This window comes from Manacus vitellinus, unplaced genomic scaffold (assembly GCF_001715985.3).
Source record: "Manacus vitellinus isolate BGI_N305 unplaced genomic scaffold, ASM171598v3 scaffold_1_pilon, whole genome shotgun sequence".
NCBI classification, from domain to species: domain Eukaryota; kingdom Metazoa; phylum Chordata; class Aves; order Passeriformes; family Pipridae; genus Manacus; species Manacus vitellinus.
Window position 1 is genome coordinate 19,663,506 of NW_021939396.1, and position 23,385 is coordinate 19,686,890.

At 36.8% G+C, this 23,385-nt stretch overlaps 1 protein-coding gene across 2 annotated transcripts in view; it reads left to right on the top strand.

Moving 5' to 3' along the window:
- UBR5 (ubiquitin protein ligase E3 component n-recognin 5) overlaps window positions 1–23,385 on the top strand; it is an 85,439-nt gene that overhangs the window by 50,213 nt on the left and 11,841 nt on the right. For both annotated transcript variants that reach the window (XM_029959421.1, XM_029959422.1), the window contains exons 17-45: window positions 54–197; window positions 295–406; window positions 611–765; window positions 1,569–1,766; window positions 2,862–3,072; window positions 3,678–3,722; window positions 7,057–7,183; window positions 8,575–8,726; window positions 9,105–9,200; window positions 9,633–9,756; window positions 10,086–10,183; window positions 11,001–11,149; window positions 11,581–11,672; window positions 12,607–12,753; window positions 12,848–12,966; window positions 13,062–13,188; window positions 13,288–13,417; window positions 13,630–13,790; window positions 14,327–14,566; window positions 14,720–14,843; window positions 15,471–15,582; window positions 16,704–16,835; window positions 17,446–17,703; window positions 18,055–18,323; window positions 19,671–19,882; window positions 20,244–20,474; window positions 22,231–22,304; window positions 22,907–23,079; window positions 23,179–23,292. In XM_029959421.1, the coding sequence (XP_029815281.1) occupies window positions 54–197; window positions 295–406; window positions 611–765; window positions 1,569–1,766; window positions 2,862–3,072; window positions 3,678–3,722; window positions 7,057–7,183; window positions 8,575–8,726; window positions 9,105–9,200; window positions 9,633–9,756; window positions 10,086–10,183; window positions 11,001–11,149; window positions 11,581–11,672; window positions 12,607–12,753; window positions 12,848–12,966; window positions 13,062–13,188; window positions 13,288–13,417; window positions 13,630–13,790; window positions 14,327–14,566; window positions 14,720–14,843; window positions 15,471–15,582; window positions 16,704–16,835; window positions 17,446–17,703; window positions 18,055–18,323; window positions 19,671–19,882; window positions 20,244–20,474; window positions 22,231–22,304; window positions 22,907–23,079; window positions 23,179–23,292 (4,326 nt within the window). The remainder of the gene's footprint in view (window positions 1–53; window positions 198–294; window positions 407–610; window positions 766–1,568; window positions 1,767–2,861; window positions 3,073–3,677; window positions 3,723–7,056; window positions 7,184–8,574; window positions 8,727–9,104; window positions 9,201–9,632; window positions 9,757–10,085; window positions 10,184–11,000; window positions 11,150–11,580; window positions 11,673–12,606; window positions 12,754–12,847; window positions 12,967–13,061; window positions 13,189–13,287; window positions 13,418–13,629; window positions 13,791–14,326; window positions 14,567–14,719; window positions 14,844–15,470; window positions 15,583–16,703; window positions 16,836–17,445; window positions 17,704–18,054; window positions 18,324–19,670; window positions 19,883–20,243; window positions 20,475–22,230; window positions 22,305–22,906; window positions 23,080–23,178; window positions 23,293–23,385) is intronic.

The following is a 23,385-nucleotide window of genomic DNA, read 5'->3' on the forward strand; positions in this document are numbered from 1 at the left end:
AATCAGATTCTGTTCAAAGCTTTTGATAGAACTGCAATGTGTTCTGCCCGTAGGTGCTAAAAGTGGATGGTGCATACGTTGCTGTGAAATTTCCGGGCACCTCCAGTAATGCAAACTGTCAGAGCAGTTCTAATTCAGACCCCGATCCTTCTTCTCTTCTCCAAGACTGTAGGCTGCTCAGAATAGATGAACTGCAGGTATGTGTTTGTAAAACACTGAGGAAGCAATCAGTATTTTGAAATGTCAGCACTGTGTGTGCTTAATTGCTGTGTAAAATTTTACGTATGTTTTCAGGTTGTAAAAACTGGTGGAACTCCAAAAGTTCCTGACTGTTTCCAAAGGACACCTAAAAAACTGTGTATTCCTGAAAAAACAGAGATCCTAGCAGTAAATGTAGATTCAAAAGGTAAGTAGGACTTACCCCATAAGTCCAGCTCTGTTTATTATTTATTATCTGTCTCTTGTCCTAGTGGAAAACACCTACTGTCAAAAGAACATGCACAGTTGTTTCCATTGATATTAGTAATTCCTTGAAAGTGCTTTAGTTAGAAGTTCTTTTACTGGATGCCATCAGTAAGACACTAACTTTTTTCTTTGTGTGTTTTTGAAGGAGTGCATGCTGTGCTGAAAACTGGGAACTGGGTTCGGTACTGCATATTTGACCTTGCCACAGGAAAGGCTGAACAGGAAAATAATTTCCCTACCAGCAGCATTGCATTCCTGGGTCAGAATGAGAGAAGTGTTGCTATTTTTACAGCTGGACAGGTTTGTGGTTTTCTGTCTCAGTCATTTAACCTCATTGCAATTCACTTCCATCATCTTTGAATGAGATGGTACAGCCTTCTGTAAGGCTTTTCTGAAGTCTGGCAGAGAAATAGTTTTTCAGACAGGTTGTGAAAGACTTGATGCTGCCATTAATATTCTGAAGGCACAAGGGGAATAGCAATCAATTCACCTAAGCACATCTCACTCAGATTCTACCTTGAATGTAAAAAAAGGGAGAAAAAACTTGACAGAATGGTTCCTGGGTTAGTGTAAGCTTGTTATCTAGCTATGCTTTGGAACTGGATCAGATAAAGATCCACTCTTGATAATATATGGAAGTATTAACAGAAAAAACCTCTGTATTTGACATTAAAAATATATATTAAGGTTTTGTGCAACTCTTGCATAAACACAATATATTTTGTTTAGGATAATTGAAAGAAACATTTTTGTCAAAATAACTGAATTTGAATTTCAATGTATTCAAATTTATTTGGAGCATTTAAGTAAGCTGAAAGTATAGGTACTATACATTTCACTAGTAACATTTCATAATGTATGTATATGATGAGAAAGATACTTCTAATAGTATTTACTATATTAAGCACATTTTGGGTATTTGTAAAGGGGAATCTTGTGTCTTATGCTGCACCACTTGTAATGATAGGAGACAGTGACATAAATGAGAATCTTAGGTAAACTCTTGTCATTGTTGGCAGTCAAGAAGAACTGGACCTTTTTGGAAGGACAATATTTATAAACTATGGAGACTTATTGATAAAACCTTTTTTTCCCAAATGTAGGAATCACCTATTATTCTTAGAGATGGAAATGGTACAATCTATCCAATGGCAAAAGATTGTATGGGTGGAATACGAGACCCTGACTGGCTTGATCTTCCACCTATTAGTAGTCTTGGAATGGGTGTTCATTCCTTAACAAATCTTCCTGCTAACTCGACCATCAAAAAGAAAGCTGCTATTATCATTATGGCTGTCGAGGTAAATATTTTCTTTACTACCCAATTACGTGCTTTTTTCCCTTTGGTGTTAAAAAGTTATGCTTACAGCAGTTTTGTGTTTAGATATTGATTTGTATTTTCACTATTTTGAACAAGCTACTTTCAGCAGAAGATTCTCTTAGAAACATGAAAACACAAACACGTTTACCAAGTAAAATGAAAGATCCATTTTGGGGTGCATGATTTCTGTATCAGGCTTTTAATTAGTAAGTTTCTTTCAGGCATTGATTTTAAAATTATTACTGTTTTAAAATGTCTACCAAAACTGTACAGTCTTATTTGTCTCATGGGTGCACAGTTTTTCTGAGGGATCCAGCAACGTGTTTTCTTGAGAATGCAATACATTTTAAGTTGCCTTTTTTTTTTTTAATCATATATTTGGACCATACACTAGGAAACTATGAGAGTCAAGCGAAGGTTTTCTCCCTTGAATCGCCTGTAGAACCTCTCTATGTCATACTTGTAAAAACTCCTCAGTGATTTGGGGCACTGTGGTTAGATCTGCCGTGTGCTCTGCTGCCACCCCGAGGTACTGTGTGCCTGTTAGACTGAGATGGATTGCAGAGTGTAGTACTACTCCATAATTGTGGAAAAGCTCCTTATATATGGGGTGAACCTCCCAGACCTTCAACAGCTTCTAATCATTCACTTCTCAGTGCATATATCACTTGTTTAAAAAGAAATATGTAAGAGCTAGTTCATGTAGCCCCCTTAGATTTTTTCCATGGTACCACTTTCCCCATGTTACATGTAACCATGAAATAGAAGTAAGCTACCTTAGGAATCCAGCTGTGAAGCCAAAGGAATGCTTTTGTGAGCCTCACAGCTTCTGCTGCTTAAGCCTCTCTGTTCCTTTCGCTTGTCTGTAGCTGAATGCACGCAGTTGTTTTTAACAGTGCTATAGTTGAGATCATGCATATTTCCAACGGTTCCTGCACTGACTTCCAGCCATTATCCTAGATAAAGACTTTTCTATTAACTTCAAAAATGGAAACTTAGAAGTATGTATGAAGGTTGGTTATATGCCTGCTGTTTGTATTTTCATTTCTAAAATATTTTGTTCTTTTGAGTACAGAAACAAACATTAATGCAGCACATTCTTCGATGTGACTATGAAGCTTGCAGACAATACCTGATGAATCTTGAACAAGCAGTTGTTTTGGATCAGAATCCACAAATGCTGCAGACGTTCCTTGGCCATAGATGTGACGGAAACCGTAATATTCTGCATGCTTGTGTATCTGTATGCTTTCCAACCAGCAACAAAGAAACAAAAGAGGAAGAGGGTGAGCTCAACAATATCATGAAAATATACTGAAGATAAACTTTTTATACATTTTCAAGAAATCTGAAATAAAGGTTGCTCTCTTCATATTTGGGTATATTATAATTTAGCACCTAAAATGTGTCCTAGCCTTTCAAAGGTGCTGAGACATTTTTATCGCTCTCATAAGGTTTTATAAGAATTCAAAAGTTGATTGATTATAAAAGACAAACTTTTGACATTCACATGTTAATTTTAGACGAAGAAAGTATTTTTCTACTGTTATATCACTAGTATCCCCATTATATCACTAATAAACTTTTATGAGAAACAGTATTTAATATTTTTCAAGTGCTATAGTGTATATTAATGCCTCCAATAAGAAATGCTACTTGCCATTGACATGTAGCAAGAAATGCAAAAGAATGACCTATTAATGCCAGTTACTGACACCATTTAAAAAATCTATTAAATACTGATATGTAAAAAGCATGTTAACAGAAAAAGGTTGCTAAGTCAAGCACTCAAAAATTAGGAAATGCCAGAATTAAGTTTACCCATGTGCTATACATGGGTATGCATTGTGAAATGGTCTTTAATTACACCATCATACTATTTTTTCCACAGGACTACCTCATTCAGTGCACAAGATGGACGGTGCTCACCGAATGGGTAGCTATTCAATATTTCTTTTTATCCTCATCATTCAGTGTGTGGCCCCATTCCTTACTATTGCACACCATACAAACCCTGCACTGAATAATGAATGAACTTCCTTGTGGGATTTTTGTATGGTGCTGTCATTGAATTTTAGTCATTTATAGACCTTAATTGTTCCTCATATCCCTATTTATAGAATAGGGGTAATGCTGCAGCTTTCTCATCTCTTGCTTGAAGTTTTTCTATATTCAAAGTATTAACTAATTTTGAGGGTTTTGTTTGAGAAGCCTAGGGCCTGATCTCATTTTTTTGAAAAGGTATAATTTCAAAACACTTTATTCTAGAGCTGTATAATAGTAGTTTTAGTTGATTCGTGAATATTAATTATTTCTGTGAGTCAGGCACCTTTTAGGTGTCGAGAAATTAGTAAAATGTATCACAATCATCTGTATAAACTTGTTTTGCAAAGTTCTGTGTGCTGTTAGACGTGGCAGGAAATAGGTTCCAGTTCTCCAGAGTGATGTTCAGTGGCATTAAACACAAGACAATGTTTCTCCCTCTCCTTGTCAAGCTGTTGCTGCCTTATTCACCCCTTCCAAATGTTGCAGCAAATAAGGCATAAACAACTTGCTCATTGTATAACCCTTCATCTTTAGTGTGTCGTCCATCCTGTGCACTGATTGAGGCAGGGGTCTTGTTGCCTGGGGCAGGGTGGGTAGCGTGACAAAAAAATTCAAAACAAAAAAACAACCCAAAATAAACAAACCCCAACCATGTAACTGAAGATTGGTTTACTGTAAGCACACAACGAATTTGAAATGAGGATGCATAGGCAAACTTAATCTGACTTTTCCTAATTTGAGTGCTTGTCTTTGCAACCTTGACGGTTTTTTTCCAGTATCTTCATTTGGATGTAATTTAACTTTATGAAAAATGAAAAACATGAACCTGATAGACTTGTAACACTCCTCTGCCTCTCTCTTTCCCCTCATAAAACTTGTTCTTGAAGAGGATTAATATCTTTAGATTCATGTCACATTTAGCTTCTACTGTAACTGTTAGTGATGGGTATTAGGGCAAGCTTATTTTTGTTGCATCATGTGGAGGGCAGTGGTGACTAATGTTACTGTCTGAGAGTTATATGACCATCTCTTAAACTGTAAGAGAAGTTTGATTTGTGAGTAAAGGCTTCAATTCCAGACTACAGATATGATGTTTCTTAACAATTTCAGAACATAGTACCCCTTCCCAGCTAGTACCTGCCTGAGATTCTTCACTCTTCTTTATTTAGATTCTTCCCTAAGTGACAGGAAATTTTGAGGGCAGGGATAAGCTTTTTTTCGCCTTTTCTCTCAGATCCTGTGCCTAGTTTTGCCATAGCTCCTGCAATGTTGGGTAAATGAATTGCAGGAAAAGTGGCCCCAGATATACAAAGCTGGGGGAAGGCTGCTCTGTTTCTATGTTTTGGTATCTCCTCAGTCTTGCCAATAGAAAAGATCTTGGAAGAAACGTGTCCAAAAGAAGTGTCCAAAGGATGTGAAATCATTGAAGAGTTATGATGTGAATTTCAGCCAACATCACTGAACACATGAAATCTGAGGGGTTTTGTGTAGGGAATTGGGACAGGTTTAATTAGCCAACAGAACAGCAAATTACCATTAGGACCAAAGCATTTACAATTGATGGGTCTCCAAAAATGAACTGTGTAAGTGGAACAGCGAAAATTCAGTTACAGTTTACTTTCACCAGAACAAGTGAAACCTGTTGCAGAGAATGGTTGTATTGCTGGAGAGATCACTGTCAAGAGCTGTGATTTGCTGCGTGAGGGGTCTAGAAGTACTAAGTGATGAGTTAGGAGAACTAGTGGATCTGAGAAAGGAGTACAGCACAAATACAGTGGCAATTCATTGTCAGCTACAGGTCAACTTGTGTAGAGCCTGGGGCACATGAATAGTATTCTGTAAGTGCTTGGTCGTCTGCTGTGGGTAGTAGGTGATTTTTGTCTAAGAAGCCTGCACATGCTTGTGAACAAGCAAAATCTAAGATCTTTGCTCCTTCAGGTTGTGATGAGTAGAAAGATCTAAAGAACAAACATACAGTAAAAGCTGACAAACACCATTGGTTTGTCTTTTTCATTCTTTGAATGACAGGTATTAATGGCACTTTCCTGTTTAAAAAAAAAAAAAAAGGAATTCTCTTAGTGCTGTCAGTGTGAAAATAAGTGTATAAGATGACTGCCAGTTCGAAAAGTCTTTAAGTGGAAGGTGAGCACTAGCTCTAGCATCTTTGAAACGTGTCCTGAAAGAATTATCAGAGTCACTTTAAGGAAATATTTTTCTGTGTTCAGAAATACAGCTTTTCCTTCTAGTTTGTACCAAAAATTGTCCTTCACTCCACTGAAAGGAAAATTATCCCTTTCCTGGCCTGTGTTGTGCTGAAAGTGACTTCTCCTTCAGTTGTTTCTGGATCCGTGGTGCTAGTGATTCATTTCAATTTGCTGTGTAGTGGTTATGCGATCTTTAATTGTCAGTAGTTCCTAAAGAAGCGATGACTGTTACTCTGTGCAAACCTTATACATCTGACTTTACTGCTTTATCTGTGTATTTATCTTGCAGATAAATAAATCTACATTAGGTCTTTGATTCAGGTGGTTGCTTCAAGCTGTATTGTAACTGTACAATGAAGCTTTTTTTTTTTTTTGTATTGCACTTGACACAATTGAGTCCTCGTTACGAATAAAACCTTTAGGTGTTACTGTGCTTAGGGTTGTAGATGTTAGAAGAAATGCTCATTCTTTCTCATGCAAACTGTTTGTGCTGCCTTATTATACTCATAACCATCAGGGGGGTTTTCCGAAGCATGTTTGTATGTACAGTGTGTATCGTACAAGCCTACAACTTTGCATTGTTGTTCATGGATGCTCATTGTGAAGTGTGGTTTGTATGCTTGTTTTCTCGTAGTGGTCTGGGTTTTTTGGTTGGTTGGTTGGTTGATTTTTTTGTTTGGTTTGGTTTGGTTTTTTTTTTGTTGTTGTTGTTGTTGTCATTGTTTTTGAAGCCTAGACTCAAGTATCTAGAACCAGCTACATGTTAGGTCCTTGTCTCTTGATACTGAAAACTGAAAGCTTCTACTGGAGCTTGGGTGCCTCGAATTTACTTCCTTAATGGCCTTTTATAAACCAAACCCAGTCAGAATCATTGTTAAGTTCTGTCCCTCTAAATGTAAAAAAAATAAATAATAATATACAGGGAACATTTTCTGACTAGTGACATTTCATATTTTATACTCCTTTCTTATAATTTTCCCAAGTGAAATTTTAGCACTGACACTTTTCTTGATTTTTCAGAAGCAGAGCGCTCTGAAAGGAATACATTTGCTGAAAGGCTCTCAGCTGTGGAAGCTATTGCAAATGCAATCTCTGTTGTGTCAAGTAATGGTCCAGGAAATAGGGCAGGATCATCAAGCAGCAGAAGGTAAATGCAGTTATGCTTTCTTCTTGTTTTCTGTATGCTAATTTCCGTATTAATTACCAATCTGTTATTAATTCTTTCCTTTTAGTTTAAGAATGGGCTCTACTACTAGCCTTAAGTTGGATTTCACTTCTTCAAGCACCAAACTACAACTCTAGTGGGTTTTATTTAAGCTTTTCCTGGTGTGAGAAATAATGGTGGGATATTTCTAAATTAATTCTGTTTTCTGGGATTGGTGCTTTGTCTCCTCAGTTGTGAAGTGAAAATACTCCTTTTTGTGGGGAGAGGGAATTTGAGGATAAGCTCTAGTTTTCTTTACCAAGGAATATTAAGTATCATGGAAGTATTGTATGGGTGCCCAGGCTTGTTTTAAGAGAATTTCTGAGAGAAGTGGTCACTTATGCAGATAAATACTGAGGCCAACACCAGTGGGGAAGAACTTGAGTTTATTCTTTTTATCCTAAGCAATCATTGTCATAGTGAGAGTCCTTTGTATCGAGGGTACTCTAAAGGATGTTTCTGACCCTGACAGAATTGTAATTTCTGATGACATTTATGTTCCTCCTCTTTTTGTGATGGAACTGAGTGGTGCTCACTTGGAGGGAATTTGACAGTATCTATAATACTGAGTTCTAGTCAGTTCAGAGAACTCTGGCTGAGAGCATAGTACAATTCTTTTACTTAGCTCTCTATTCAGAACAACTGACATGAAGTGATGCCTTAATCCTTCCCAAGCTACAGTCCTCATCACCATGATCTTTTTGATATGGAGGATAAGGGTAAGGGTTGAAGCTTCCTTCTGACGTGCTTAGGAGACATTAATCTTAAGAGGAAGTGCTTAGTAAAAAAACCCAACACCACCACCTATTCCTACACCTTTTCCTTTAGGAAGATGATAGAGAATTTCTTGAAATTGTTTACTGACTGTCCTCAGTGAAGTAGTACTTCTGTGTTAAATAAACAAATAACTCCTCTGAAAATAAGTTTTTTCAAGACCTATTTTTTTATTCTTTCATTAACCTCTTGTAGTTAGATTTTAAAAAGCAGCAGCAAATCCTTGCACAAGCTTAACACCCCTGGCAGTGAGCTTGGGGTGAAAGGAATGTCAAATAGTGGTGATAATGCCCACCAGCTGCTACCGACAAGAGGCAGTGCTGTGGTGACTAGGGATGCATTCTGGGCTCAAATCTGTCTTGATGCATTGCTGGCTGACTGTTCTTCCAAGACCATTATATTCTGTTGCAGCAGATGAATATGGTAATGAAAAATACCTCTAGGGTAGTTCTACTTTATGCTGAAATAAAATGGTTTCCTTTCCCAGTATGAAATTCTGTTTTAAAATGTTCTAATTATAAATGAAAATGAGAGTATTTTTGCCTTGGTTTTGTATTCAGTTTGAGATTAAGGGAAATGATGAGAAGATCCTTGAGAGCTGCTGGATTGGGCAGACATGAAGCTGGTGCTTCGTCCAGTGATCACCAGGACCCGGTTTCTCCACCAATTGCTCCTCCCAGCTGGGTTCCAGATCCTCCTGCAATGGATCCAGGTAAGTCTGCTCATGTATCACATTATACTGTAGAAGGAGAGAGTTGATCGAGGAACTGATGGCTATTAAGGTGAACAACTTATTTTAGTCTCACACTGAAGTCTCTCTAATGCCATTGAGGTAACTTTAAGAGTTTACTGAAGACTTAACAGCTGTTTTCAAATCGAGTTTGTGTCTTTCTAACACTGGTGTCAAACTTCTGGCAAGTGCTCTTTGTAATGCTGAGTTACATTACTGATCTAGGAATGTGGCCGTTTGTAGGAAAGAGTACCAGTTAAATACAGAAAACCTGCAGTGTGTTAGACACTGCAGCAAGAGCATGTTGTTAGGGATGTTTTTATGTATTGATATACATCCTGCTGTTCTGTTTACTGAAAGATGGTGACATTGATTTTATCCTGGCCCCCGCTGTGGGATCTCTTACCACAGCAGCGACTGGCACCGGCCAAGGACCTAGCACCTCCACAATACCAGGTGAGGACATACTGCTTATTTAATTATGCTTTAGAAGGAAAATTATCTCAAAAGCTGTCTTTGCTTGCACAGACTTTCTGCATATGAAAATGGCTCTTATCAGATGAAGATTGGATTGAAGCAGAATTTCACAAGTGTGCAGAAAGTAAATGAAGCACCATGTTATGTTTTATGTAAAAATTTATTTTTACCTGGGGAATGAAAAATATGTAAAGCCGTGGTAATCAGTATGAAATTGGGATTGCTCTGTGTATTTCAGAATGTAATTTGGAACTGAAATTTACAATACTTCAGTGAAGTATTGCTGAAAGCACTGAATAGTCAAGCTACTAATTAATCACCCCAGTGAATCATTGAATTATTTACTTTTAACAGGTAGTAATTTTTTGAGGAAAAACTGTTTCTCTTCAATTTTTTTTTTTCTCATTACAGGTCCTTCTACCGAGCCATCTGTAGTAGAATCAAAGGATCGGAAGGCAAATGCTCATTTCATACTGAAATTGCTGTGTGATAGTGTTGTTCTGCAACCTTATCTACGAGAATTGCTGTCAGCTAAGTAAGGATTTTCATATGAATTCTTGCTCTCCTTTGTAATGTTATATCATCTGAAATATATTATGTAGAAGCCTTTTTAAAAAACTTATTTAAAAGCCTGTTAGTTAAAATGACAGGAGTTAGAATATCAACTGTATTTGTGTCCTGCCATCCTTTAAAAATAGGTCTGTTTCACAGAAGTAAAACAAATAAGAGTACTTATTCACTTTGTGGCTTTTCTGTTTGCACAAGATTAGCAGTGCAAAGTTTTCCTATATTTGTGTCCTACATTGCCTGTTATAACAAAAAAAGTCAGTGTTTTAACTTGTCTGTTGTTTTTTTTTTTCCTAGGGATGCAAGAGGCATGACACCATTTATGTCAGCAGTTAGTGGCCGGGCATATCCTGCTGCAATTACAATTCTAGAAACTGCACAGAAAATTGCCAAAGGTACAACAGTTTCAGTAATTATTAGCATGTGGTTTCCTAAAGTTTTCTGAAGTTTAACATGTATGCAGAATCATTATTAAAACTGTATATTGCTTCATGCTTTGGACATTTTGTTGTTATGGAGTATCTTCCTCTTTAGTGTGTATATTACAATAGATTTCTTTGAGTTTATTGCTTTTGTGTTCTTTATAGTCTTTTCAGCATTTCATTGCTTTTCAAACCAGTGGATTAAGGTACTATTTTTTGGTAGCACCAAGGTATCACCTGGAATTTATTTCTTTGAGTTGAAAAAAACCTGATATGATAAAGCAATATGCCAAGCTAGATCCTGTTCCTGAAAAAACTTACATACAAACAAATGTTTTGTGTCTATTTTTCAATGTTGATATTTAATTGTTTGAGAGAAATATGTGAAATTGAACTTAAGGAGAAACTTAAGTGGATTTGACATTGTCACACCACAGTTCTATAGGACTATGTGTGGTACAAGGACATTCCTTTTAAGAATATTGTCCATAATCCTTCAGAATGGTGGCTCACTGAATTGATAGAATTGATTAATGTATCAGTGAATTTAAAACTAGGGAAGAGTTGATGGTTGTTGCAATTTTCAGTTAGGGGTTTTCAGCAGCTTCTATAAGAAATAATGTGACAATCAGAAAGTTTTCTCAAAAAGCTGTAACAGATTTTATTTTAACTTCTAATTCTGTATGAGATTTTGTAATGGCAAACATCTGCTGGGTATGGATTCTGTTGGTAGGTTTTGGTTATTTTTGGGGTGTTGTTTTTAACACCGGTGTTATATTGATCGTTTTAGCTGAGGCAGCTTCCAGTGAAAAAGAAGATGATGTGTTCATGGGAATGGTTTGTCCTTCTGGTACAAATCCAGATGATTCTCCTTTGTATGTGTTGTGTTGTAATGATACATGCAGTTTTACCTGGACTGGTGCAGAACATATTAACCAAGTAAGTTTGGGTGTTTTTTTTTCTTTTAAAGTAAATAGGAATATGTTTAGATCATGTATTGTGTCAGTCTACTAATCCGACTCTTAAATTATTAATTGCATTGTTTAAATTACTATGACTTTTACATCTGGTGTAGTTACTGCCTCCCTGAATTCCTTTATGCTTTCAAAGCTGATTAAGTTCCTCAGAACATGGCTATTAACGGGTGTGGCTTTTCCCCCTCTGCTTAACTTTGGCAAGAAGTTGGGTGGACACAGCTCTTTGAAAACACTGAACACTCTAACTCACAACAAAGGTTCACTCTCTAGAACTGACCTCCTTCGAAGTGAAGACATGAGTTTGAATAAGTGCAATGTTATTGTATCCTGAAATACTGTGAAATTGCAAGTAGGAAGAAAACTATACACAATATTTTTGGTAATTTTTTTTAGGATATATTTGAATGCCGAACATGTGGCCTATTGGAATCACTTTGTTGTTGCACAGAATGTGCAAGGGTCTGTCACAAAGGGCATGACTGCAAGTAAGTATTTGTGTTCTGTTTCTTACAATTAAAGCAATATTTTGTTGTTCCCTTTGTTTACTGATAGTTAATAAGTTTTTTCCTTGTCCAAAGTGTTCCAGTCTCAGACAAAGAAGATTAATACTTCAAATACCTTCTTTTCATTCTACTCTGTAAGATTTATTTTATGAGTCAGAATTAAAAGAGTAACCTGAAGCAGTCTTCTACTTTTCACTTTTTAGAATTGAGAATAAATGAGTAATTCTGACACCCACAAAGTGCCTAATGTTCTAAGAATATTGTATCTAAATAATACTGTTTTCATTTTGGGTGCTCCCAGGAGTTCTCTGGAGCCAGTGAATCCTGATGACTGATCATTCTTGTGAATTTTCTTAAAGAAGTGTAGCATATTAATCTCTTAAGATAACTGTAATAAAGGGAAAAATGAGCAAGCAATCAAGAAGTGTCAGATCAACCTGGCCTAAAACTTTGAAGCTACAGATGTTTCGTGCTGCTGTTACAGGCTGTGAATCTTACAGCATTAATATCCTCGCTATAATAAGCTACAATAAGATACAATTATAAAGATATTCTCAGCGCTGTAACAGTTACTGAGATTTTACTGCATGTCATGAGTATTTCCAACTTAACTTTCTTGAGTGGAGGCTATTCGAGAGAAGAATAAATTGTCTTGGATGAGTTTTACTAAGGAACTATGAAAAGCTCTGTAGTGAAACTGCCCTCTTAAGAGTGTAAGAAACGTGAATAGCAAACGTCAAGTGCTGCCACATATAGACTCTGTTTCTCCTTTAAACTAGGTTTTGTCATCTTGCTACTGTAAGAAACAAACTCCAGCAGGAATCTTAAGGTGTACACTTAACCCCCCTCAGCTTGTTCAGAGAAGATTGGTATATTACTGAACAGAGTTGCACCTCACCTTTTCCATTTCTTGTAGGCTCAAACGAACATCTCCAACGGCCTACTGCGATTGCTGGGAGAAGTGCAAGTGTAAAACACTAATTGCTGGACAGAAGTCTGCTCGCCTTGATCTCCTTTACCGCCTGCTTACCACCACAAATCTTGTCACCATGCCAAATAGCAGGTAAGTTCGTATCTGCAATGGCTAGGGCAGAAAAAATTTATTCTTTTTAAATATGTGGTATATCATACTGCTACTAATAATTTTTTCATTGCAGGGGAGAACATCTGCTGTTGTTTTTAGTACAGACAGTTGCCAGGCAAACTGTAGAACATTGCCAGTACAGACCACCTAGAATTAGGGAAGATCGTAATCGTAAAACTGCAAATCCTGAAGGTAAGAGCCATTTCAGTGAAATAAATGGCAAATTCCATATTTCAGTACCTCTTTCTTATATTGCTTTTTTTTTGTTTTGATTTGGTTTTTTTTAGATTCTGATATGCCTGATCATGATTTAGAACCTCCTCGTTTTGCCCAGCTTGCTTTGGAACGTGTTTTGCAGGACTGGAATGCACTGAAGTCCATGATCATGTTTGGCTCCCAGGAAAATAAAGACCCGTGTGTATTTACACATAGTTGTCATTGTAAAGTTTAATCTGATATATGAGACCTGCTGACTTACATAAATTTATTTCCTTTCTTTTTGTTTTTTCCAAGTCTTAGTGCAAGCAGTAGGATAGGTCATCTTCTGCCTGAAGAGCAAGTTTACCTTAATCAGCAAAGTGGAACTATTCGCTTGGACTGTTTTACACACTGCCTTATTGTCAAGTGTACAGCAGACATTTTGGTAAGCACTCTTAGTTATGTTTTACGTGGATTTTCTGAATAATATGATACTATAGTGTGTCTTGGATCATATGCTTGGGGACTAATTTGAAACTAACTTCAAGTTAGTCTTGGTTTTGTGAATTCATACTGCAATGACTGTGATCTCCCTTTGAATCTTAATCTGTCTTGTTTCATGCATCTAAACTGGGTTGTAATGACCTGTTTCTTCAGCTCTTAGATACTTTGCTGGGTACTCTGGTAAAGGAATTACAAAACAAGTATACGCCAGGACGCAGAGAAGAAGCTATTGCTGTTACAATGAGATTTCTGCGTTCTGTGGCAAGAGTGTTTGTCATTCTTAGTGTGGAAATGGCTTCCTCCAAAAAGAAAAAGTAAGGGGTGGAGATGTGTGTATTGATTGTGGTGGTGGGGTTTTGCCTTTTTTTCTTTATTTAAATATTTATTCTCTTGTTAAATGAGTTGATACAATTCAACAATAGGCAGAAACATCTGAATTAATTTGTGGTCTGTAGACAGATGTGGAAAGATTCAAACCTCAGGATGGCACAATAGCTGATGATATATAGCTTTTTAATGCAATGCTTGTTAAACTTACATGTTCATACTGAACCTTACTGTTTACAGTGTTAGGATTTTTGGAAGTAGGGTTTTTTTGACATGCTAAAATTGGAATCTGTTGTTGTTTGTCAGTAGTAGATTTAGATACCAAACCTTAGTCTTGAATTATGGAATGATGCAACTTTTTAACTACCATGGATAACTGTGCATATTGTTATTATCCACACAAATGTATGTATCTGTTAAAGATATTTTTTTTCTCAAAAAGTCAAGACAAATAATATTGCCATGAAGTTTTTTTGGGGAAAAAAAAAGCATATTTGACCTTTATTTTTCTTTTTTCCCCTAGCAATTTTATTCCACAGCCAATTGGAAAATGTAAACGTGTATTCCAGGCATTGTTGCCCTATGCTGTTGAAGAGTTGTGCAATGTAGCAGAATCTCTAATTATTCCAGTCAGGATGGGAATTGCACGTCCTACTGCACCATTTACTCTTGCTAGCACTAGTATAGACGCTATGCAGGGAAGTGAAGAACTGTTTTCTGTGGAGCCTCTGCCACCCAGACCATCGTCTGACCAGTCTAGCAGGTAAAATTTGTTAATGCCCACTATTCATTTTTCTCAATGTCTTTTAAAGGTGATTTTATTTTGGAGTTTTTGTTAGCTTTACATTAAGTGACATCCAGAGCTCCAAATCTACTTTTTTGGTCGTTTTATTTATTTATTTTTTTTTTTTTTAAGTTCTAGTCAATCTCAGTCATCTTACATCATAAGGAATCCTCAGCAAAGACGAATCAGCCAGTCCCAACCAGTTCGTGGCAGGGATGAAGAACAAGATGATATTGTTTCAGCAGATGTGGAAGAGGTCAGTTTTCTTGTTTTGTATTTGGTTTTTCTTGTCAATATGGCACATCTTTAACACCTTTAACATCTGAACCAGAAATCCATGCATCAAGACCTCAAGATACTGAGTAGTACCTCATGAAATCCTACTATGCTGTAAGCATTTTTTGATAGACATTTGTAATGGTTGTTTTCTATTCTATTTCTATTATAACTCCCTGTTAAAAAAGTTTTAAGGTCTTTCAGCACACAGCTGCTCTTATGTAGGTTCTATTGGAGAGCAAAAGGGTCTATTAGCAGGATGGTACCTCTTCAGTATTTAGAAACTAACACTAGGTTTTGTAGTCAGTTCTCCCCTTTCAACATTAAAATCTAATGTTCAAGGCTGTTTTATTTGTAGATCTGATTTTTTTTCTCCACAACACTGTAGACTGTACAACCATGTACAACTACTGTGGCTGTAAGTTCATTTTTTTTCATTTCATGATGATAACTGAATTTTCATCAATTCAGTTTTGAGGTCATCTTTCTAATACTTGATTTTTGTTCCTTAGTTTCTAAATTAAATTTTGCACTGTGTTTCTGAAAACACATAGATTATCTCTGATATGGAAGATATTCTAGCATAAAATTACAATGCCCTTTCCAGGTTGAAGTGGTTGAGGGGGTGGCTGGTGAAGAAGACCATCATGATGAACAGGAAGAACGCGGTGAAGAAAATGCTGAAGCAGAAGGACAGCATGATGAGCATGATGAGGATGGTATGTATAATGTACATCCTACACACTACTGGTTGAATGAGAAAACTTCATCAAAAAGTAAAGGCATCTTTGAATTCACCAGTTAGAAAATTTGGGAGACTTGCATGAGTAGAGAGACTCCAAGGGTTTCAGACTACACATCTTAGAGAAGGAGGTAAAATTATAGATAACTTGCAGTAGGCAAGTACAAGAACAATTTTATTTTTCTCTTTCTGCATGAGGAAAAAATATTAAGGTCCCAAAGGATTAAACAAAGGCATCCCAAAGGCATCAAATGTTACCATGTTCTTGGTTAACAATATGTATTTTGCTCTATGTATTTGCTACTGTAAAATGTTGACATAGAGTACTTGAAGAACTAAAAATATAGCCTAGCTCTTGTATGGCTGATGATACAATTGTAGATGTGTTCTCAGAAGGGATCTGAATCATGTGAGCTAGTTCTCAAACTAATCACGGAATATTAAGTTATGGTTCAGTATTTTGTAGATAAAATTATTCAATTCTGTATGAAAATGTTTGACATTAATACCACTTGTATTACTTAGTTTGGAATTAGACGGCCCAAAGCAATGATTAAATAAAAATAATTATCTTCTCTTTCTGACTGTGCTTTGTGTTTCCAGTCAACCCATTTATGGTACAGTAAATCTGTTTAATTATTTGCTGAGTATTTAAACATTTCATTCTCAAAACTTAAACTGGAATAGAACCTTTATATTTAGTCAGATCTTTTTAAAGTTTTCAGATATTCCTTAGATACTCGTTTGAAACAGCATATGGTTAATTGTCCTAATACATGTGTATGAAGAGTTTTGGAGTCTTTTGGCTTGAGTGACTAATTCTGAATCCTTAAAGTCTTTATTTTCAGTGTGTGTTGAATGTACATGTGCAGTGCACAGTGAGAGGGCTGGGGGTCGCTAATTTCTGGAAAATAAGAAAACATGCTCCAAGTGTTGTTGCCTCTCTGCACTGCTTTTATGACCTCCCTGCATGTCTGTTAACTTTTGCTATAGTGAGAGGCTCTGGGTTTTGTTTAATATGTGTTACCTGAGTCACTATAGTAATTCTTATTTTTCTCTCTTTCTAAATATGGGATGTTTTGTATATTGTTTTTATAGGCAGTGATATGGAGTTGGATTTGTTAGCTGCTGCTGAAACAGAAAGTGACAGTGAGAGTAACCACAGTAACCAGGACAATGCCAGTGGGCGCAGAAGTGTTGTCACTGCAGCTACTGCTGGGTCAGAAGCAGGTACACCACATCTTTTTTTGCTTAATCTAGCTGTTTAAATTTAGTTATTAGGATTGAGTACCATCCTCCTTCCCCACGTTTCCTCTTTTTCCTATGCAGACTTGGACAAGATATGCGTTAAGATGTGATCTATCTTTCTTGCTCTTAAGGAGTTTCTGCATGTGTTAGAGATCACCTTGTACTCTTATGAAATGAAATCAAATGTTCTCACTTTTTAGCATAGAAGTTTAAAACAATGGTTTATGGTTTAAAACAATACACAAAACCTGAGCAAACATTGTACAGCTTTTTGAGAGCAACTCCTTTATTGTCCAGTTTGAAAGCATAGTTTTTAGAATTCACTGCCCTGGGGTTAGAGTCAGCAAAGAATTTTAAAATCAAATTACTTCTTTATTTATATTTTGAAATGTAAGGAGTCTGCTTATTCATGAAACCTGGAGACAATTAGCAGTATGTTAGGGGGATAACTTATTTAACATTTTCAGTAGTCGTACTTGAATCCTTTTAGTATATGTAGTTTTTTCTCATGGAAAAAGTTTACAATGCCGACATGTATATGTGCACAGATGTGCAGTTGTCAGTTATTGTTTATTGCTTATTTTCTCAACAGGAGCAAGCAGTGTGCCAGCCTTTTTTTCTGAAGATGACTCTCAGTCAAATGATTCCAGTGACTCTGATAGCAGCAGCAGTCAGAGTGACGACATAGAGCAGGAGACCTTCATGCTTGATGAGCCTCTGGAACGAACCACAAATAGCTCGCACGCCAATGGTGCTGCCCAGGCTCCCCGTTCCATGCAGTGGGCTGTACGGAATACCCAAAACCAGAGGACCACTAGCACAGCTCCTTCTAGTACATCAACCCCAGCAGGCAAGTCTGAGTAAATTGCATGCATGAGTGTCAGTTAGCTCTGGCTTTGTTCCTTCCTCTGTTTTTGTTTATTCTCTCAAGGATGAAATCTTATCTCTTTGTCTTAGTGCTGACCTATCTTGACTGTTCCAGTTCTAGTTTTGAATTTTAAAAAAAGGAAAGGATCTGCTACAGTTCTTAAGAAGATCTGTGTATACTTACTGTAGCTAGTAATTTTTTGCTAGTTACAGTTGTGATGTCAGTAATATTTACAGGTTTATTTCTGGAAATCTTCATTATATCAGTCAATACACAAAGCATATAGCAGAGATTAAATGAATTTATTAATATCATATCATCTTTTATGTTTAGCAAGTTCAGCAGGCTTGATTTATATTGACCCATCAAACCTCCGTCGAAGTGGTACCATCAGTACAAGTGCTGCAGCAGCAGCTGCAGCACTTGAAGCCAGCAATGCAAGCAGCTATTTGACATCTGCAAGCAGTTTGGCAAGAGCATACAGTATTGTGATACGGCAGATATCTGACCTGATGGGTCTGATTCCCAAGTACAATCATTTAGTATACTCCCAGATCCCAGCTGCAGTGAAGCTGACTTACCAAGATGCAGTTAACTTGCAGGTAAGAGCAGACCAATTTTTGTAGAGGAACATAATTTCAATACATCCTTTCTGTGTTATGTGCATATTTTTTGGTACAGTGCTCTTGACTGTAGTTTTTTGAAAGTATATGTAAAATGCATCTCTAGAGAAAATACTTGAAGGGGAAGGCTGGTGTCTGACGTGTAGAGGAGTAAGTTTCAAAGACTTGACAACCCAGGAGGAACTCCAGGGTTCAGGAAATATGTATCAGCTTGTATGTGAGCTGTGTGTATAGAGTGAAATAATCTGTGCTGAATTTAGTACAAAAATCAATTGTCAGAATAACATAGCTGCTTTGTGGGGGGCAAGTAATCAAATGATGCTGTTTTCTGTTAATAGTGCTGCGTGCTGGGATGTGAAAACCCGATGACAGTATATTTCCTTGTAATTGAGTCACATGGTATTTTTATGGCTCTATTTTCACAGTGTGTTGGGAGGAAAAGGCTTCTGATTTGAGAGAGGAAGGTTAGAAAGATATTCTGGTATCAAACACTGGGGTAAATACACAGGGAAAGAGATAAGGGAGTGTAATTTTACTATGGAGAAAGCTAAAATAATTTTCTGTTCAGGAGATTCTTAACAGTAAAGTGAAGAGGAGATCTGTCCAGCTGAGGCACCAAGATATTTGTTATTAGCATGTGAAAGTTTGACAGTAGGGGTTTTGTTTGGATACAGAAATGGGGTTGAGACAGCATTTTGTTAGTTTAGTGGACACAAGAACATTTAAGAGTGTGGGAGTTGTTTTTGAAGACCAGTTTGTAGAGGAATGAAGAAAGCAGTCTGATTTGGATCAAAAAACCTAACAGGTCAATGGAGTTAGCAAAAATGACAAGAAATGCAGGTTTGCAGAGCCTGTGTTGGGTACACATGAAGAGAAGACTAGATCAGAAGGAGAAGTTGTATGCAGACATAGTTCTCTGTGCAGGTATTAACTTTGTCATCTTCACTGAGTAAGTTGCAAGGCATGAAGAATGGTGAAAGATCTGGCTGGTGAATGCCATAGCAGGATGAGGGGTGTTAAAGCTACTAGGAATTCAGGAACTGAGCTAAAACTCCCAGGATGTGTGCACCTGGGAGATGCTGAGTGGTCGTAAGGTGAGGAGTAGAAGAGATTCCCAAAAGAGAGAGAGGGGATGGTGAGAATGCTTTACAGGTATCAAAGTATCAGCAGTCTCAGAAGAGCTTTCAAAACCTGATCATTGGTCATTCTCGAACATGGTTTTCAGCCTCTTTGTAGGGAATCAGGTTTAGATTGCTTATGTTTAGATTGCATTATCATCTTCTAGTTCTATTGTTTGCAAAGCTAATTAAATCTCATTTTCTATAGAATTACGTAGAAGAAAAGCTTATTCCTACTTGGAATTGGATGGTTAGTATCATGGACTCTACTGAAGCTCAGCTGCGTTATGGTTCTGCATTATCATCTGCTGGTGATCCTGGGCATCCAAATCATCCTCTCCATGCTTCTCAGAACTCAGCTAGAAGGGAAAGGATGACAGCCCGTGAGGAAGCCAGCTTAAGAACACTTGAGGGAAGAAGGTATAAAAATAGTTTGATTATTGCATGTAATACGAATTACCAGTTTTACAGTCAAATCTTATTCACTGACATTTTATGAATTTGATTTTGTAGTGCAACAGTGTAGTTACTGTTTTGATTGAAGTAGGCTTCCTGTGTCATTGCTACTGTTTGGTTTATTGGGATGCACTAGACTCCTCTCAATGTTGTTTACAATACACTGCATCTGAACTGCTTGTTGTGTGATTGTAACTATCAGACTGTTTTTGTGTGTGGTTTACTGAGGTTTTACATCCATATTTCAGATATAGAGACTAATACATAAAGGTTTCATTCTCCTGTGATACCTGATCTCTCTTATTCAATCCTTTTCTTTCACTAGACGTGCTACCTTACTCAGTGCCCGTCAGGGAATGATGTCAGCACGTGGCGATTTCCTGAACTACGCACTGTCCTTGATGCGTTCTCACAATGATGAGCATTCAGATGTCCTTCCTGTTCTAGATGTCTGTTCACTAAAGCATGTAGCATATGTATTTCAAGCCCTTATTTATTGGATTAAAGCAATGAATCAACAGACAACATTGGATACTCCTCAGCTGGAAAGAAAAAGGTACTGAGGCTGACTCCTGGAAAGAAAAACTTGCGCAAAAGTGGTGTTTGCCCTTTTGTTTCAGTCATTTGCGTTGTTACTCAGCAGCTCATATAAATATATACATCAATCTACATATCTTTGTGTGTGTGTAATAACATGCATATTATAGAAAGAATATGCATGTGTGTAATGTGCCTGTGTTTGATAAGCCTGTTGCAGAACCCTGTTCAGATCTTTTTCTGCTCATCGCTTTAAAAGGTTTTCTTACTGTTGAAACTTGAGTTGGATTTTTAACTCCATGGCAGTGCCTCTAAAAGACATACTCAGGAAAATTTCTCAGCTGAAAAATGCAATCTGCTCCTAACATTTGACATAATAACAACTTATTTAGCTGTCTGTCAGACAAGTTAAAGATGACATTGGAGAAAATGTCAGTGTCTGGTATAATGAGCCTTAGTGATTTTGTCTTCCTTTTGGTTGTGTGTATTTGAGATTTACCTGGTATTTAAAGCACAGTAGGGAAATCAATGACTGAAAATGTCCTTGAGTTGAAAAACTCTGCACTTCAACTACAGCATTTCATGAGGTGCATTTATTAATTTTTAAGATGTTTTAAGATTTCTTTTTATAATTTCTTTTAAATTTCAAATGGCAATTAAGGATCATAGAAATGTCCACATCTGTTCTCATCTCTTACTGGGCTTTTAGGTAATGCACCTGAACAGTCCTAGTCAACAGTTAGATAAATGCAGCTCTTTGCCCCTTCCTGTTCCTAATTTTCAATACTGCAGGTCAAACTTTAACTTTTAATTTTCTCTACAGATTTAGTAACTAAAATACAAGGTGTATTTTAGATATATATTGGACTGCTACTTTAGTTTCAGTGTTATCTTGGTAATGTAAGGTTGGTTATGACCTCAAAATGTATACCAGAGGGTGCTGTGGTCAACAGGATTTTCCTCACAAGTAAGAATGATATAATACAATAACCAAGTTTTTGTACTGTCCAACTTAATTTGTTAGAGCCACAGCTTTAAGCCTTTTCCAGGCAATATGATGCTTCTGGAAGCCGCTTTTCCCCAAAAAACTGACATATTGAAATCTGTCAAATAACTGATCATCAAAGAACTGTGAAATTCACATGAAATACTTCTAAAACTGTGAAGGCCTAGACCTTTTTAATAAAAAATAAATGGTTCAGTCAGTCAATTGCTTCTGTTACATGACATTTTAGTAGTCTGGGTCAAATGAAATTTTGTTGGTCTTCATCAAGTTTCAGAACTCATTTCACAATGCATAAGCTGCCAGAAATGAATACTAATTAAAGTTCTTGATCCTTTTTAATAATACAAGGAAGTCAATTTTTTTAATGTGCAGATTGCAGATTCACCTGCTGAAATGTGATCAATGACATTATTATTAAATTTTGGAATAGTATTCACTTGCATATTTCTTCTGCTAATGCAGGGTTCCTAGGATTTTTATATTGATATAGTCTTTGAAAACAAGCATATCCATCACTGCCTGAAGCTGTAACCTTTAAGATCAAACTTGGTAGGTGGCCAAGTGGCTCTAAGGGTAACTGTGCTAGTGACACAGTGAGTGAGTATATAATGAGAAGTTCTCTACAGTACTTCGATTTTAGAATGAGTTTGTTCTTGTTATTTATAATTCTTTAAGTACACTTCCTGATTATGCTACAGATGTAAATGTTTTGGCTAATAATTTCTTCAAGGCGATGGACTCTTTTTTATTTATTTTTTTTTTTTTCAAGAACTCGAGAACTTTTGGAACTGGGTCTTGACAATGAAGATTCAGAACACGAAAATGATGATGACACCAATCAAAGTTAGTATACAGAAACACCTAGAATAGCATACCAAAATGCCAGACTGTCTTTGTGTTTTTTCCCCTTTACCTAGCTGAGACTTTGAATAAATTTTGCTACTTGTGTATGTTACATTTAAGTTGTTTTTTTCCCAAAGTTATTTTTCTTACCTTTGTTACTTCCCCGAATTTCTTCTGCCATTGCCTGTTTTATTGCCCCTCAGTTCAGGGCCCTCTTTTTTTGTCTCCTTTCTGTCTAAACTGCAGCATTTGTGTCCTTACTTATCATTCTACACAATGACAAAATTTAAAATTTGAATTTAAACTGATCTCTTTTAATCTGGTGAAACTGCTACTGAAAATGGTAGAATGTGTACCCTAAACGAAGTATATGCAGTGTAAGGGTGCCTGTTCAGTAATGCTAGGTATAGTAAAAAGGATGAAAGTGATGACTAAACAACTTAATAAAGGTACAGCATTTGTGGAAGCATCCTGTAGAAGTAAATTTGCAGAGATACTCCTCCAGTCAGATAGCTAAGAGGGAAGGATATTAATTTTCAGCATTTTAAATCCTTTTCTTTTATAATTGTGAAAACTGATTTGAAATCTTCTCTGATATTTAGGTGCTACGCTCAATGACAAAGATGAGGACTCCCTCCCAGCAGAGACTGGCCAAAACCATCCATTTTTCAGGCGATCAGACTCGATGACGTTCCTTGGCTGCATTCCACCCAATCCTTTTGAGGTTCCTCTGGCAGAGGCCATCCCCCTGGCAGACCAGCCCCACCTACTACAGGTGATATCAGAGAGGGTGTTCTGGAAGAAAGCTGCAGTTCGCTTTTTCATTCCTAACTGAAGTATATTATTTACCCAGAATGCTTTTGTTACTTTTCAGCCAAATGCTCGCAAAGAAGATCTGTTTGGCCGACCCAGTCAAGGTCTATATTCATCTTCTGCCAATAGTGGGAAATGCTTAATGGAAGTTACAGTGGATAGAAACTGTCTTGAGGTAAATATAAAGCTTTTTTTATTTTAAACAATATGGTAGTTTAAACTAGTACCTTCATTCCTTAAAAAGACACTTGAATGTTTTCAGAGAGAA